At 38.4% G+C, this 16,151-nt stretch overlaps 3 protein-coding genes across 5 annotated transcripts; 2 read left to right on the top strand and 1 right to left on the bottom strand.

The window, feature by feature from the left end:
- Window positions 1-780: 780 nt before the first annotated feature.
- Window positions 781-5,359, bottom strand: taf10 (TAF10 RNA polymerase II, TATA box binding protein (TBP)-associated factor). 2 transcript variants are annotated; one of them, XM_086279005.1, is made up of 5 exons: window positions 4,963-5,359; window positions 3,051-3,208; window positions 2,875-2,939; window positions 1,245-1,359; window positions 781-1,099 (listed from the first exon to the last, which is right to left on the bottom strand). In XM_086279005.1, the coding sequence occupies exons 1-5, from the start codon at window positions 5,087-5,089 to the stop codon at window positions 1,010-1,012; spliced, it is 555 nt and encodes a 184-aa protein (XP_086135131.1). In that variant the 5' UTR covers window positions 5,090-5,359; the 3' UTR covers window positions 781-1,009. The 2 variants fall into 2 exon arrangements, with proteins under 2 accessions (XP_086135131.1, XP_086135130.1); XM_086279004.1 differs by having other exon boundaries at window positions 4,957-5,357.
- A 419-nt stretch (window positions 5,360-5,778) lies between these two features.
- LOC147305041 (uncharacterized) lies at window positions 5,779-11,646 on the top strand. Of its 2 annotated transcripts, none has more exons than XM_086278011.1 (14): window positions 5,779-5,981; window positions 6,266-6,374; window positions 6,589-6,673; window positions 6,749-6,822; window positions 6,916-6,975; window positions 7,788-7,895; window positions 8,280-8,333; window positions 8,669-8,799; window positions 8,992-9,046; window positions 9,155-9,247; window positions 9,341-9,475; window positions 10,043-10,144; window positions 10,813-10,974; window positions 11,185-11,646. In XM_086278011.1, the coding sequence occupies exons 1-14, from the start codon at window positions 5,968-5,970 to the stop codon at window positions 11,311-11,313; spliced, it is 1,311 nt and encodes a 436-aa protein (XP_086134137.1). In that variant the 5' UTR covers window positions 5,779-5,967; the 3' UTR covers window positions 11,314-11,646. The 2 variants fall into 2 exon arrangements, with proteins under 2 accessions (XP_086134137.1, XP_086134136.1); XM_086278010.1 differs by having other exon boundaries at window positions 5,783-5,981; window positions 8,277-8,333.
- Window positions 11,647-11,767: 121 nt separating this feature from the next.
- LOC147305042 (uncharacterized) lies at window positions 11,768-15,440 on the top strand. The gene is made up of 5 exons (XM_086278012.1): window positions 11,768-14,146; window positions 14,300-14,449; window positions 14,891-14,962; window positions 15,104-15,182; window positions 15,331-15,440. Exons 1-4 carry the CDS (start codon window positions 13,985-13,987, stop codon window positions 15,170-15,172), a joined length of 453 nt encoding a protein of 150 aa, XP_086134138.1. The 5' UTR covers window positions 11,768-13,984; the 3' UTR covers window positions 15,173-15,182; window positions 15,331-15,440.
- The last annotated feature ends 711 nt before the right edge of the window (window positions 15,441-16,151 follow it).

Raw genomic sequence — 16,151 nt, forward strand, 5'->3', positions numbered from 1 at the left:
ATTTAGTAGTCCTTTCCATATCAAATTCATTAAGTGAGTATCAACTGGTAAGGTAAAGGTCTGGAACTTAGTTTTTCTTTTATTAAAATCTATACCATCTATAATCTCAAATCTATGCTTATAAATACAGCAGCAAAAAATCTTTCACACGTGAAATTTCCAATTTAGACTAATTATACAATACAAAATGAAAATGTTGGGGGTGTAAATCACTTGAATTCCAGAGTGTCAGTCCTGCTCTGGTATCTGACATTTGTGAAGAACATCACATAAAGCTGTCATGGGCCGCATCCATAAAGGAGGAAAAAAAAAAAAAAAGAAAAAAAAAAATCACTGTTCACAAAAGTCCAGGAAAACTGATAATCTGACCTTCACCAAAAAAACAAAGCCTTGTCTGATGGGTGCAGTAGGTTTCATGTGGCTCTAGCAAGGGCTAAGAGGAACTGTGTCGGCCAGGATGTATAGAGATGTAGCTGCATGACTGTAGTTCAGACAATATTTTAAGACAGCATTATAAATGAAACCTTATATACTTAAGCGAGGCTCCCAGTCTGAAGAAGCTTTGGAAGTGGGGAAGTTTCCAAAACGAAAATGATCCCAGACAGACCGACAATTACCAAAGTTGTTTTAAAGAAGAAAAAGGAGAAAGTTATGACAAAGTATGTCCCTGATCTGAATCCAGTAAAATACATTTGAAGAAATTTGAACTGTAAGGCAGAGGAACAAAAGTCATACAGAAAAGATTAGCTTAACTAATTTTGACACCTTTGTGGGAAAATGTTTCTGTTAAAGGTTTTATTTTCACAATAAAACATTTTTACAAATTAACAAATTGCAAAGACTGCGCCACAAAACAAATGACCAAATGCAAATTGACTGCAAAGATTTCTCAAAGTTGTTCTAACTCAAGGTGAGAAAAAAAAAAATAGCAATACAGGTTGTCACAAACTCTGCTGTGCAAGCAGGCAGATAAGTACTAGCAATAGCAAAAAGCTCTAAAGAAATTGTTTTATGTAAAGTAATAAGGTTTCTTCACATTCACACCATATTCTGCGAGGGCAGGAGTCAGGTCCTCCATAGTCAATGTGTACTTCTTATCCTATACACGGGAGGAGGAAGAAAATTATCAGGAACAAAAATAACTGAAAGCAGATGAAACCTTCCTCTTCTAGCAACACTCACACAGCGCTCTCTAAATATTGTACATCATATTTAAAGTGCCTGTTAAAATTAGACAAGCTTACCTTTGTCTTACTTCTTGAGCTTCCTGAGGCAGTGCCTTTCATTTTGCAGTACTGCAGCGCATCATTGGCAATGTCTGAGATAAATTTCTGAGATGCGAGGGAGATCAGACGAATTCTATGCATGGAAAAAAGAAAATAATTAATGACTTCTTCCCTTAATGGTTTACAGCCTATCTGTATCCTTACTTTGAAAAACACCACACACATAAACCTCAGATTTTCTCTGATCTTGTTCGGAGTGATCACAAAGCTGACATTAAAGAGTCTTACAAGGTTAGAGATGTTGCATTTTGGTTAAAAGGTTAAAGCCAGTTTGTTTTAAGCAAATCTAATCAGCCAACACTCCCTTTAATATCAGAAAGCACAGTGCTACCTGACTAATACAGTATTAAGATAAGAAATGCTGTATACCATTGGGAAATTCTTTAAATTAAGCAGGAGCATAGAAATATTTGACAATACAGTCATCTATTTGTGACTTCAACATGTTCCCAATGCCAGATTACATTAATTTCCGACTCATTCAGTGCCTTGAACTCGGGTTTTTAATGGTGAACTCATATTATATAAAGGCTTTTAAGTCATAGGTTTGTTAAGTAAATTGGTGGCTATCAATCAAACCTCTGAATGTACCAACTGAGCAGCCTTATGATTTGTGCTGTTTGTTTTGTTAGTCACACTCATATCAGGATTATGTACTCCTCCATGCGTGCACACTGACAGACACAAAGCTGTTCCTAGTATACAATTCCATCCATCCATCCATCTTCATCCGCTTATCCGAGGTCGGGTCGCGGGGGTAGCAGCCTAAGCAAAGAGGTCCAGACCTCCCTCTCCCCAGCCACCTCCTCCAGCTTGTCCGGGGGAATACCAAGGCGTTCCCAGGCCGGCCGAGAGATATAATCTCTCCAGCGTGTCCTGGGTCTGCCCCGGGGCCTCCTCCCGGTGGGACATGCCTGGAACACCTCGCCCAGGAGGCGCCCAGGGGGCATCCTTGCCAGATGCCCGAACCACCTCAGCTGGCTCCTTTCGATGTGGAGCAGCAGCTGCTCTACTCTAAGCCCCTCCCGGATGGCCGAACTTCTCACCCTATCTCTAAGGGAGAGGCCAGCCACCCTTCGGAGGAAGCTCATTTCCGCCGCTTGTATCCGCGATCTCGTTCTTTCGGTCACTACCCACAGCTCGTGGCCATAGGTGAGGGTAGGGACGTAGATCGACCGGTAAATTGAGAGCTTCGCTTTTACACTCAGCTCCCTCTTCACCACGACTGACCGGTGCAGCGTCCGCATTACTGCAGCCGCAGCCCCAATCCGTCTGTCGATCTCCAGCTCCCTTCTCCCATCACTCGCGAACAAGACCCCGAGATACTTGAACTCCTCCACTTGGGGCAGGAACTCATCCCCGACCCGGAGTGGGCACTCCACCCTTTTCCGGCTGAGAACCATGGCCTCAGATTTGGAGGTGCTGATCCTCATTCCCGCTGCGTTACACTCGGCTGCGAACCGCTCCAGTGCGAGTATACAATTTCCCAGTCTATTTAAAGGACACATGTATAGGTGGAGCCTTTTTGCTGTATTTAATGTCTAAACTGACAAGTCCATGACATTAGACCAGAATTGAGTGTACTCACATCCTTGGATCAGAAGCCTCAAAGCCAGCCCGGTTGAGGTAGTAGCCTGTGACTGCATCAGGAATCTGATGGGGGGGGTTAATAACTACTTATGTATATGCCAATCAAGCACTGATTAAGAAACATTACTGTCAAAAACATGTGAAGATATGATGTAGCAGGGTTAACTGACTTACCGTGGGAGTGTACTCTTCCAGCTGCATGAGGAAATCAGCCAGTGGCGTGGTGGAAACAGCAGGCTTCACATCTCCATTGGTGATGCCACCAGGAACATACACTCCATTGGAAACAGATGTGTCTGCAGACGGTGTCACCACAGCCGATGAGGACGAAGCTATAAAAAAGAGACATCAAGAAGGGTCTATTAAATGCTTGGAAAAAGGGTGGCTTTACCCCTCTGGAAAATTAGGCAAAAGGAGGCCAACTGAACTTCTTTAAGTTTGTGAAGACGTTTCACGTCTTATCCAAAAGCTTCTTCAGTTCAAATAACGAAGGTGGAGAGTCCCAGATATTTAAACCCTAGTGCAGAATGTCACCTTTGGAGATAATCGTTGACCTACTATTAATCGTGTGTGACATGACATGAGCCAAGGAGTTAAAAAAGGGAATGAGTCATTAAACCAGAGGTTTCAAGTGAAATTAAAGTGAGACCTTGCCCCTCCCTATCATGACCTATTGAGGTTACCTGAGGCAAGGGTTGAAGTGTCTGGAAAGGGATCTCAAGATAGCATTGAAGGTGGCAGCTTGTGTTCAGTGATGTTTGTTGACACAGGGCAAAGATGGCCTATTTTACTCCTCTTTCAAACCATCTGTTTTGTCAGTCCAAAATGTGAACATTTGTATCATCAAAAGAGTGTAGCTGTGCATCTGCACCTAAAGGATAAGTTGCACCTTTTGCCGCTTGGTTATTTGGCCAGTGGTGTTGAGGATTTAGGTAAACTTGATTAAATTATAAACACACATGAATAGGGTCAGATTTTGATATCCACCACAAAAAACTATCTGGACACAGTTTCATCTTTTAGCATGACAATGACACCAAACATATTGCTAATGCATTAAAAAATACCTGGAAAGAAAAATATACAATTAAGCACTATCACTCATGGATCGGGATCCCAAAGAACAAACTTCAACTTTACTGAAGAATAGTTGGACCACCTTGACAGACAACATAGCAAAAGGCAGCCAACATCCAAAGAAGCTTTAGATGTCCTTCAAGAAGCCTGGAAAACTATTGCTAAAGACTACTTGGAGAAGTAGTTTCCCATTTTTACATAAAAATTAAATCTATCTTAAGGATGGGGCCAAAGGGTCTTTCACCATCTCACAATGCTGTGACTGCACCAATTCCCCAACTCTCACTGAACGGTACCCATGGCCATTAATTAATGATCATGACAATTTCTATATTAGTAATCAGGAAACTGACCTAACAGTTAGTCAGTTGTGTTAGTTTCAGTCTTTATGCAAATGTAATGTTCACAAGGTTGGGGACCCCACAGTCAGCTGAAACTGAAGACGTCACTTGAATGAGTGATAAAACATATCTCAACAGTCAGATAAATAGAATCAGAACTTTCTGTGACGACTTAAAGAACCTACAAGAAAGCTTGCCTGAGAGAATTCAAGCTCTTTTAAATAATAAAGGTGATCATATCAAATATTCACTTTATTTTCAAGCTTGTGAGAATTGCACAAACTGTTTTTACCTTATATACTAACATTTTTGCAATACACTGTACCCATTTCCAATCTTCCCTGGCAAAATATAAGGAAATCATGGATGGCTTGAGACTTTTGCAAATTACTGTACTAACAATCTAAAAATTGCTACAGTGGTTAAGTTAGTGATACGGACTTAACCTGAAACATGGTAGTTGGTAGGTTTTGTAATAAATATGTTTAAATCACTTTAGTGTAAGACGGCAGCCAGGTTAGTACGCGTTTCTCTCAGTCAGGCTTGGTAATGTTGACAAAGTCAATGTACATCGTGGAAAATTCCGACTTCCACAGCGAGATGAAATCATCAAATGCTCTCAGAATAATAACAAAGACAATAACAAAGCCACGTTACGTTACCATTACTTGTGACCGACGGGATGCTGCTCACGTTGGTTGTCGTATTATCATTGGCAATGCAATTACTTGCCGTTGACGATGTGGTAGAAGGCACTCCTGTTGTTACAGACTGATTTAAGTTGTCCATGTTCATGTTGGCGTTAGCTAACGAGCTAACCGTGGTTAACTAGCACCGAAATATGCAAAACACCACAAATCCGCGATTTATAGCTGTAAGACAAATATTTTACAAAATTCTGTTTTAGTATAACTCTACCCTTTAATTCAACGAAATGAATTACCAAAACTAAAAAAAAAACCTATAACTCGTAGCAGAAGTGTTCCTAAGTCCTTTGCAGTAAAACGCTGAGCCACCACTGTAAAGTAGATCGCTTCACGTGACCTATAGTCATCCTCTTCTTCTATGTGTTTTATTGCTGACTGCACACCGCCTCCTACGCCCCCTGCCGTAGCGGAGACTGTAGGTTATAAATTAATACACTTTCTTCGTGATATTTAAAGCATTTAATTCAGATTTGTTCAAAATTATATTGTACTCACAAATATAAAATGATTAGTGTGTAATTATGTCTTCCAATAAATTGATGCATTCTCATAAACTTAAAATGAATCCATTATGAAGACATGGGATCAGGCTCTGGCTTGAATAAGCAATCATGTTGCCCTGTCAGAAAATTCCTGTAAGAAATCAGCATTCAATTGATTGCAGTCTGCAATCTTTTGACATCTAGCGGTGCGATTTTATACCTTTAAACAGAGATTCACCTCTACTGGCGGTGCGAAGTGGTAGTTTACGAGGTGCACTGAATACAGCAGAGCGATCTCGTGAACACTGCAGGGGGCGTTAAGGGAGTGTCAGACATTTTCTCGGTTGATATTCTTGTTCGAAGAAGTGAGTCTCCGTTTTTGTGGTCAGTCTTTCACTGCAGTGGACTGTATGCTGAGCTCTGGACAAATTTTAGTCCTGTATTCGTCTGACCAACGCGGGAGACGGACGTTTGTGACAGTTGAATGGGACAAAACAGGTACTGACAGCCTTTATAAACGTGCAAGTTAAATTCTCCACAAACGTCGATTAACGACTTTCACAAAGTTCCTCTCGTCCCCTGTTCAATAATCACTCAGTTTAGTCCACTTTTAAATGATTGGCAATTTTGTGCCTATCTCTGTAGGTTTAACGTGTTTACATATCGCCGTATTAAGGGAAGTATCGTGCATCTGTAGAGGACTGCTCAACCTGTAATCTCACGATTATGTATTTTCTTCGGTTTTGTGGCGGTGTACCTACAAGCTTTAATTTGTATCAAAGTTCACAGGCTGGCAAAATGACTGCTCCTGTCCGTGCCATCGTGGTAGGAGGAGGATGTCGGGGTGAAATCTACTCCCAGTATGCGTCTATTCATCCCGAACGAATGAAGGTTAGGAGAGGCTTGTGTTTCTGAGGGAAACATTTGTCAAAACGTCAGCATGTCTTCGTCTGTCGAAAGGAAATAGCTGAAATCTGAAATTAGTCTCCTAATTATAACCCTTCTATGCTCAAGTCATTGATGCAAGCTGTTCCTACCAATGTCACGTAGTAAGTTGTAATATTTAACGGGGCGTACCTTGATTTATTCACTTTGACCTCCTCAGGTTGTTGCAGTGGCTGATCCACGGAAATTTGCAAGGACCAAACTTCAAAAACAACACAAAATCGTGGAGGAAAACGTATTTGAAGGTGAGAGGAAGAGAGAAAAAGTGTCAAATCCTTATAATTATCTGCCTTGTCCTTACTGAGTCCTCTTTTATCCAGACTGGCAGGCTGTAGTTGAAAGAGACAAGTTTGCAGACGCTGTGTTAATTTGCACCCCAGATCGCCTCCATAAGGTAAACATTGTCTGCAGCAAATATTTATTGGTTTAAATTACTTTGAGATGTTCTTAAATTAATTATTATGGTGATCACATTTATGCTTCCTAGGAACCTGCTGTGGCCTTTGCAAAGAAGGGATACCATGTTCTTCTGGAGAAACCAATGGCAGTGAGTGTTTGTGGATGTTATTGATGAACTGAGTTTACAGTAATAATGAATCCCTGATTTGCACCAAAAGTTTTATTGTCTGAAGTTTGGACACACAGTTTGATTTTAGCTTCTTTTTAAAAAAATACTTTTTAACTTGTATTGTTTAGAAAAATGGCCCATTGAACCTCTCTCAGACCATTTATTTTAGCATTCTAAAATCTGAGGCAGTGTTTGAACAACAGTATCAACATCAAGCAAAGATATTTTCTTCTATCTTGAAATTTGTATTTAGAGAAGACAGTTTAAAATATAATGTTAAAAGTAGTCTGTGTTTTCTTTTAATTTTCTTTAATGTGAACTTTATTAGTGTGTGCTCAAATATGGAACTTTACAGGACACCATAAATTGGCTAATACTTAGACATTTTTTATGTATCTGTTCAAAATTACAGATGGCAAGAAAGACCAGTGAAAATTTCAGGCTTATCTTGAATAGTGTTTTAAATATTAAATATCTTCAAATAGGTCTTTAATGTACAAAAAAAAAAAACTTCTGAAAGTGGGTCAACAGATTATTTTTTTCAAAGAAAGGACATCTGGAAAAGTATTTGATACATGAAGCTAAATTTTTACAGCAATTGTTCTACGTGTCCAAACTTTAAAGCTTTAAAATCTGCTGATTTGAGCTAGAGTGACCCAACAGTTGTTTGTTTTAGTTGCTTTCACGATTCACTATTCTGAGCAAAAGCTTTAACAAAACCACACACCCTCAGTATTTTACATCAAACTGAAGCACAGCGTCCCTCTTTTAATGTCCCCACATGACTTCAGACAACTGTAGAAGACTGCACGGCGATCGTGGAGGCTTGCATTCAGAGCGGCGTGATGCTGTCCGTGGGTCACGTTCTCCGGTACGATCCAGTCATCCACAAGATAAAGGTGAGCATTTTCTAGTGCACTTTATCCAGCTGTGACAGTTTTCTTCAGCAGGTAGTGGAATCTATTGTGGGTTCAAACACTTAAACTTCATCTACCTAAAATCTATAGGAACTCTTTCTCATTCAAAACAGCCACACATTTACAGAATCAGCAGGATTGAGGAAAAATAAGCAAACAGAGCACTCTTTTGTGTTTGTGAAAGTGCAAAAAAAACAAACCATCAAAAACAGCATTTTAATCAAGAGTGCTGAGGCTGTTTTGACTTGATTAAGTCAAAACTACAATTTTCTCATACTTGGGAAAGTGGTAAAGAAAATTTACAAAATCTGTATGAGGGTTTTGCTGTTTTTTTTATTTATAAAAATAAATGGTCTTTTACAGAAGCTCATAGACGCTGGAGTCATAGGTGAAGTGATCCATATTCAGCACCTGGAACCGGTGAGCAGGCAGATACGATAGAAACAATAATAATAATAATAATAATAATAAATTATTATTATTATTACCATTGTTAAATTGAATTTAACAGACACATGTTGATTTTTCTTTTGTTGTTAATATTATATTGCAATATAAGACATAGTTTCATAATTAACATATTCATTAAGAAAATCATAATTTGGAGACATTTGCACATAGTTGTGGCCTGTGGACAAAATTTTGTAGCATTGTATGTTTTTGTTATGTTTTGGGTTTTTTCAGGGTTTTTAAAGTGTTATTCAATGTTAACATTTCTGCAGCATGGTTAAAAACAGAATCGATCTTTCTTCCAGGTTGGGTTTTATCACTTTGCTCACTCGTTTGTTAGAGGGAACTGGAGAAACGAAGCAGAGAGCTCTTTTGCTCTTCTCACTAAATCTTGCCATGACATTGACCTCATACATCACTGGGCTGGAGGGCGCAGGTATATCATTAGACAGTAGTCAGTGATTAAACTCAAGGCTCAATGTTCAAAAGTAAGATTTTCTTTCTCTTTTATTTTGGCCTAAAACAGCTAGAAAACTACATGTTTAGCCCAATTTTGTTGGACTAGAGGTAAATGGGGATGTTTTTTTGTGTAGTTTGATTATTTACTCTGGCAGTTTGTTCTTGGCAGGTGTGTGAAAGTGTCGTCATTTGGATCCGTCAGCCACTTCAATAAAGACAACAAGGTATGTTGTCTGTTCAGTGATCAAATGAAGATAATCAGTAGCCATGATGGGTAGAAATCTCTGTACTAAGCATGAATATAAAATGTGACGTTACTAGTTTTGTGTCAGCCAGCAGGGGCTGCAGATCGCTGCCTTAACTGTTCAGTAGAAAAAGACTGCCCGTACTCAGCATGCAAAATCTACTTGGACAGTGTGAAGAAGGTAAAAATTTCACCAATTTACTTTCATCATTTATGTACTTTTTTTATATACTTCTTATAAATAATTTTTGTGTTTTGTATGTTTGTGTGCTAGGGTCACACTGGCTGGCCAGTATCAGTCATATGCCCCAATTCACTCCCAGACATTGAGTCAGTAACAGAGGCATTGAAGACTGGACCGTATGGCCGCTGTGTCTATGAGTGTGACAATGATGTCTGCAGTAACCAGGTTAGAAAACACTGTGAAATCTGCAGCACTGACCCTTTCTGACTCAGTTATGCAGTATTAGGTTCCTATCAGGCATCAAAGATGCATTTAGAATATACAGAATATATTGTACTTCTACCTGCACCATTTTCATTATGTGTACTTTCTTTTTTCTTTAATCTCAACAAACAGTTATCTGCATATGAGTTAAAATAACTTAAACACAGTGAAATTTATTATTCATTTATTTATTTTTTAGCACAAGAAGCTTTCTGGTTTCTGCCGTTTTGCAGTTCTATACTGTACCTCTCATATTTAAGCAGGCTTTGTTGCAAGCAGGAAGATGGTGTGTGTGAGACTAAAAGACAGGTTGAATTTGGAGGACTGTAATTACAGAACCATTAGTTGTTGCTGAGATTAGTTTTTGTTTTGTAATTATGTGCATTTGCCCAAAATATTGGACATTGTCCCCATAGCTTAAATCAGCTGACTGACATACGAATTCCCAGACTGCACTTTGTTTATTTATTTATTTGGTCTGTGATTCTTTCCTTTTATCTCTTTTAACTTTTCTGATCTCCTGAGCAGGTTGTCAACATGGAGTTTGAAGGGGGTGTGACGGCAGCCTTTTCCATGGTGGCATTCACTGAGGAGATTTGTAAGCGAAAAACAACCATTTACGGCAGCAAGGTAGGACTGTAATTAATGTCTCTGGGAAAGATGAGAATGAGAGACTGAAGAAAATCACATAGAAACACATTAATTAGCAAATGAATTATATAAAAGTAAAAGTGTGAATGCTTACAGATACAGCAGGTAAGAAACATATATCACAGCACTGTTAATCCTTATAGACCCTGTAACAGTTCAAACTGTTAGAAGCATGTTATTTACTTCATAGGACAAAGGCACTCTTCTGCATCATAAAGCAGAACCGCAGACCAAAATCACCCATTCCATAATATGTTGAAAACTGGTTTAACAATGATATGTTATTATAATTAGGGATTTCCTGCCTCGTCATACATTCACAGAAATCTGTGTATTTCCATGTTTTTTTTTTATGACCATTTGATTTAAAAACTATTATATTTTAGCAATTCCTTATTTGATAAAACTGATTCAGTTGTTTTACAATACTTTCAATTTTGCTTTGGACACCCTCAAAAACAGGACAAAGTTTCAATATTCAGACAAAAACCTTGTTGATAAAACCAGTTCGATGAGCTATCATTCATACTACTGATGTGCGACTGATGAAATGATATCTCCTTGAATCTTTAGTATTTGATAAACATAGAGTTAAGTATTTTACTAAAATTCAGCTCTTTCCTACATAATGAACTGGGTCTTCTCAGGGCGAGCTCTCATGCAATGGCCACGAGATCCATGTGTTCAACTTCCTGACCCAGAAATCCAGAAAGCACACAGCAGACTACAACACTACCAGGCAGTTCGGTATGAGTGGACATGGTGGAGCAGACTACTGCCTTATGCATGCCTTCATTTCTGCTGTGGCAGTGAGTGCTCATTACACTTTTTTTTATTTTTTTAAATATCTAATTTTAGATAAGATTTGTTGTTGCTGAGTTCTACTTCCACTTGAGATTGTCTGTATTTGCTTTTCTTGTACCTGTGATGCAGGACTTAAAGGATGCATGTGTCGTATCTATGTGTATCTGCTCTGTGATGGCTAATTTTTGTTTTCATATATCTTTATATGCATACAGAACAATGATCCATCACTGATATGGTCTGGTCCTGTGGAGACACTGCAGAGTCATTTGCTGGTGTTTGAAGCTGAGCGCTCACGACTAGAGAGCAGAGTGCTGCACTGTGGGGACATTAAACAGAGCTAAAAAAAAATACCTACAACATTTTTTTTTTTAGCATATTTTGTTATAGCTTCTTAATAAATCAGTGTAGTAATACCTATATTGTTAGTTATTGAACAAAACTATTAAACTTTCTCATTTGTCAATTACTAGATTTATATCCACACACTGACATATATAACAAGGACTTTTTTCTAGTGAAGCAAAGATGTCCTGAGAACGTATGATGATTAATGACAATGACACTCACTTCCTAAAATGATTACATAACTGATTCATGTCAGAAAAAGAAATATTAATTTCAAGGGACTGCCTGGTTTAATAAATGCTAAATAAAATCTGTTTTTAGTCTTGTGTCTTTAGTTTCCACATTTTTTTTTTTCTTCCACACACTATCACGCTACAAAGCCTGACACTAGTCTTGAGGCAGTAGGACATGGAAAATATGTACTATTTAAAGAAAAAAATAATCTTGAATTTAATGGCAACCGCACTCAAATTTTGAGACTGTGTGTCACATCCAATCTTCAGCACCTGGACTCTTCTGCTCCAAAGCCATGCTATTGTAAGACATGCTGTTTGCCATCGCTTTGCTGAAATGTGAAACCTCTTCCATAAAAAAGATGTTTGGATGAAAGCGTATGATGCTCTGAAACCTGTAATCTTTTTTTTTTTGGTCCCAATAATTTATTACATTTTGACATCAGGACAAATGGAGTACATGAGACCTCAGTTATTAATGAAAACATGAATTTCACAACTTATCACACCACTTTACAACTGCTCATTGAGGCAAATAGGTAGGGAAATATTGGGTGAATGATCGGGCACAAGCACAGGACTCTGTCAGATCTTTATGTAACAAGAAAGCTTATTTACACAACACCAAGACACTGAAGAAGTCACTTGGATGAGTGATGAAACGTTTCTTCCAATGAAAACGTTACATCCAGATGAACAGAATCAACTTTTGGGGATGCAGAACACCAAGTGCAGTAAAAAGTGATATTTTTTTAATTAAAAATAATTTTTTAAATGGAGGCTGTATGATAAAAAAAAGTATTTCTATACTATAAAATTAAAACAAAAAGACATTTTAAAGTGGCACATGGCAGCAGGTTTCCATGTAACAAAATTATGTTGTGATTCCATTTTTGCTATCGTTACCATTTAAAGTAACATAACATATATGAAACATAACAAGCAAAGGTCTTCACCATTTCAATCCAGAGCTTGGAGAGAAATTGACTATCACAGCGGTTGCAAAGCAAGGATTTACTAGCAAGCAGAAATTTGTTGGATTGCAAAACCACTGACCATCGACTGACAGCATGGGAAAAGTAAGTGCATGAATAAATGAATAAGTTCTTCAAGTCATTTGTTTTTGAATCAGGTGTTTAAACTTGAAATTCATATTTGCAAATCTAAAGATTGTACAATTTTTTTTTACATTCCTGCATTTTTTCTGTGCAGTCCTGTGAAAGGAAACCTTTTGAATCACTGTTTTGTTGTAACAAGAGTAAAAAGCATCTTTTAGTTATTGTATTTATTTTGAACCTTTAAAGCAGCTTGTGGTAAATATAACAGACACTCTGTCACGGTCCTCGGTCGGTGACCCAGTGTTTTGTGTTTTGTATTATTATTGTTATAAATTGAACTTAAATTTTTTATGATTTTTCATTGCTAGTCTCTTGGTTTTTGTTTCTGTATTTCTAGTTCTGTAAGCTCTTTAGCATCTCCTTATTTCCAGTCTTTACCTTTTGTTAATGTGCCTTCCCTCTGTTCACTGTCTTGTCTCTCTGTGCCTTTACTGTGGGACACAAATTTCTTGTTTTCCAGTTTCCTGAGACCTTACTTTTTTTAGCTTCTAGTTATTATGCTTTATTTTCTGTTACCCCTATTTCAGCTCTCTAGAGCGTAAGCTCATTTAGTTCATCCCTCTGTGTCCTGCAAGTCCTGCATTTGGCACCTATCTCCTTCCTTCCACACAGCTGTAGCCTTTACACACAGTTACTGAATTTGACTCATTTAAAATTTTAAAGGTAAACAAAATAATAACCACTGACCAAATTTAAAAAAGCAAAACAAAACAAAAATAATATTAATAATGATAACAAAAAAACGCATTACAAAACTTAAATCTTCAGATAAAATGAACTGTTTTCATTTTGTTTATATCTATGTAAAAATGAAATATTTCTAATGCTCTGCTTTTTCCTTTAAATGTGGTGTCATATCATGATAAAAAAAATTACTTGAAATGTGTATTGAAACAGAAAACATAAACCTACAATATATTTTTCACTACAGTTAACATTTTAATAACAGAACAGTGGTTTCTAGAATATATTTTTCATTTCATTATTGTTTAATCCACAAAACTTCTTTTAGTTCTTTAAGAAAATGTCTTACAGTGAAATAAATACAACTAAATCTTTTTTTTTTTTTTTACATCTTGAATCCTGTCTGGCAGCTTTGGCAATCAGAATTATGATCTCAGTGTCAGTCACTGTCATTTATTCAGCACCAGTGTTTTGATGGGTATCAGTACATCAACACTGAAATGGTTTAACTGTAAATAATAGCAAGAATAAAACAAAGCAGATCACAACAAAACTTGTACCATGACTTCATATATTTGAGTATGTTTGCCCTTTATGTTTACCTGGTTGTTGAATGTCCCTGACAGGCAAAGATGAAGACAAAGTGGCTAGAGGACAGCAGCCCTGAATCCCTCCAACACCCTCCCGAAAAAACATATTGGACCACATTTGGTGCTCTGCTGGCGAGAAGCTCCAGCCCTCAGCCCTCCACCTCTGGCTTCCAGCATAGACGACCCAAGTATGCCAATCAAGAGGTGAGTAGAAAGCATATTCATAAGCTCATAGACAATGTAAATGTTTTGACATCTTCTAAATCCTACAAAAACAAGAACTGAGCGGTGAAAAAATACAAACTGGCATTGTAGACAAGCCAAGAGTTTTGACACACATTACTCCATCTCTAACAGGTAAACACTGCCCAGCCAGTGAGGAGGTCAAGCCCCCAGCCCTCCACCTCTGGTTTACACTTGAACCGTGACTGGAGAGCAAGGAGATCCAGCCCTCAGCCCTCCACCTCTGCCTTCAAGCGTGGGAGAGAGGAGGCTGACCAGGAAGAGGTGAGTAAGCACAATGCTGTAAGCATCAGTGGTGGATATTTCAAGAAAAAAAAATACTGTCATGTATTCACTGTATTCACTTCAGCTTTAAATGTTTGTTGTCTGATCTCACTGTGCTGCACACACACCATACCCGCAGTCATTAGTGGCTTATACAGTCTCTATTTCTGACCCCTTCTATGCACATTACTGCCACCTTCTGGCACTAGCAGCATGTAGCAGCACACTATATTTGAACTCATGTTGGTTACATAAAGGTACATTTTGTTGCACTTTGCTAACTATTTCAGTATTCACAAACCAATTACCACCCCCAGTGTGCATACAGAACTGACTTCTGTTGAAGTTATCTGTAGTATTTTTGAAAAAAATAAAAGAAACTGCTAACGTAAGAATAATAGTTAGCATTTTCGGTGCTTAACATCAAGTGATATCTCACAGCTACCCCCTGGTCGGCGAGTGAGGAGATCCAGCCCTCAGCCCTCCAGCTCTGGCTTCCAGCATGGACGACAGGTGGGTGCTCATCAGGAGGTGAATAGAACGTATATTGTATGCTCACAGAGAAGTACATGTTTTAACATTTTCTAAATTCTACAAATACAAGATGTGAGTGATAAAAAAACAAACACTTGTTTCTAAAACTGGCATTTTCAGATAAACGAAGATCATGTGGTCCAACCAGTCTTCTACCTCTTTTTACAACCCTGGAAGAGAGGAGGCTGACCAGGAAGAGGTGAGTAATCACAATGCTGTAAGCATCAGTGGTGGATATTTCAAGAAAAAAAATACTGTCATGTATTCACTTCAGCTTTAAATGTTTGTCCTCTGATCTCTAATGACTGGAGCATTTTTAACCTGTTTGTTCCTTTTCGTTACTGCAGCAGGAACGCCAAAGATTCCGGAGCGGGTACTACAGAGTCCAGACTGACACCGACGGGTCCCTCCCCACCGTGTGCTTCCCTTATTGTTTTCTACCAAAAATTGTTAATGTTAATATTGTATATTGTATTTTGACTTTTCATGTTATGACATAAAACAAACAAAATAAAAACCAACTAATCTAATGGACCAGTTTTAGATTTTTATTGATTTGATGGGATGTTTCCAAAGGGTCGCGCCTATCTGTCTTTTAATGTTTTGTTTTATGTTTTCATTTATTTGATGTTTTTTAAGGTTAATAAAAATTTGCTAAAAGATTCAGTAAAGCCTTAACATTGTTTGCATTAAACTAATTCATTGTTTGGATTTTGAGAATATGGTTTCACTTCTTTATCAATCTGCAAACTGCCACTAATGAAAGAAAGCTCATGCTCAAACCATTATCTGCCCTGGTTTATTGATGAGTTTTGTTGTATTGCTAGTTCATTTTTCTCTCGCTCTCACAATGATGTGCGGTCATTCATTGACAAATGTACAAAGTAGAGAATGCCGCCGCCCGGTACACATTGCACCTGACCCCTATGGCGCCTCCTGCAGGAGGATAGGCCCATGTCCCTTTTTCAGGCTGTGCCCCGGCCGGGTCCCAAGGACTAAGGCCCGGGCACCAGACACTCGCCCTCGGCCACCCTCCCTGGGCCTGGCTCCAGGGCAGAGCCCCGGTAACACTATCCTGGGCAGGGTGAACTGTTCCCTTGATATTGTATTCATAGGGGTCTTCTGAACCTTTGTCTGGTTCCTCACCCAGGACAAATTGGCCATGGGA

This window comes from Aulonocara sp. 'chitande type north' Nkhata Bay, linkage group LG20 (genome assembly GCF_057382095.1).
Source record: "Aulonocara sp. 'chitande type north' Nkhata Bay isolate Kocher_YH1m ecotype deep benthic linkage group LG20, A_spYH_male_GT1.1, whole genome shotgun sequence".
Classification (NCBI taxonomy): Eukaryota; Metazoa; Chordata; class Actinopteri; order Cichliformes; family Cichlidae; genus Aulonocara; species Aulonocara sp. 'chitande type north' Nkhata Bay.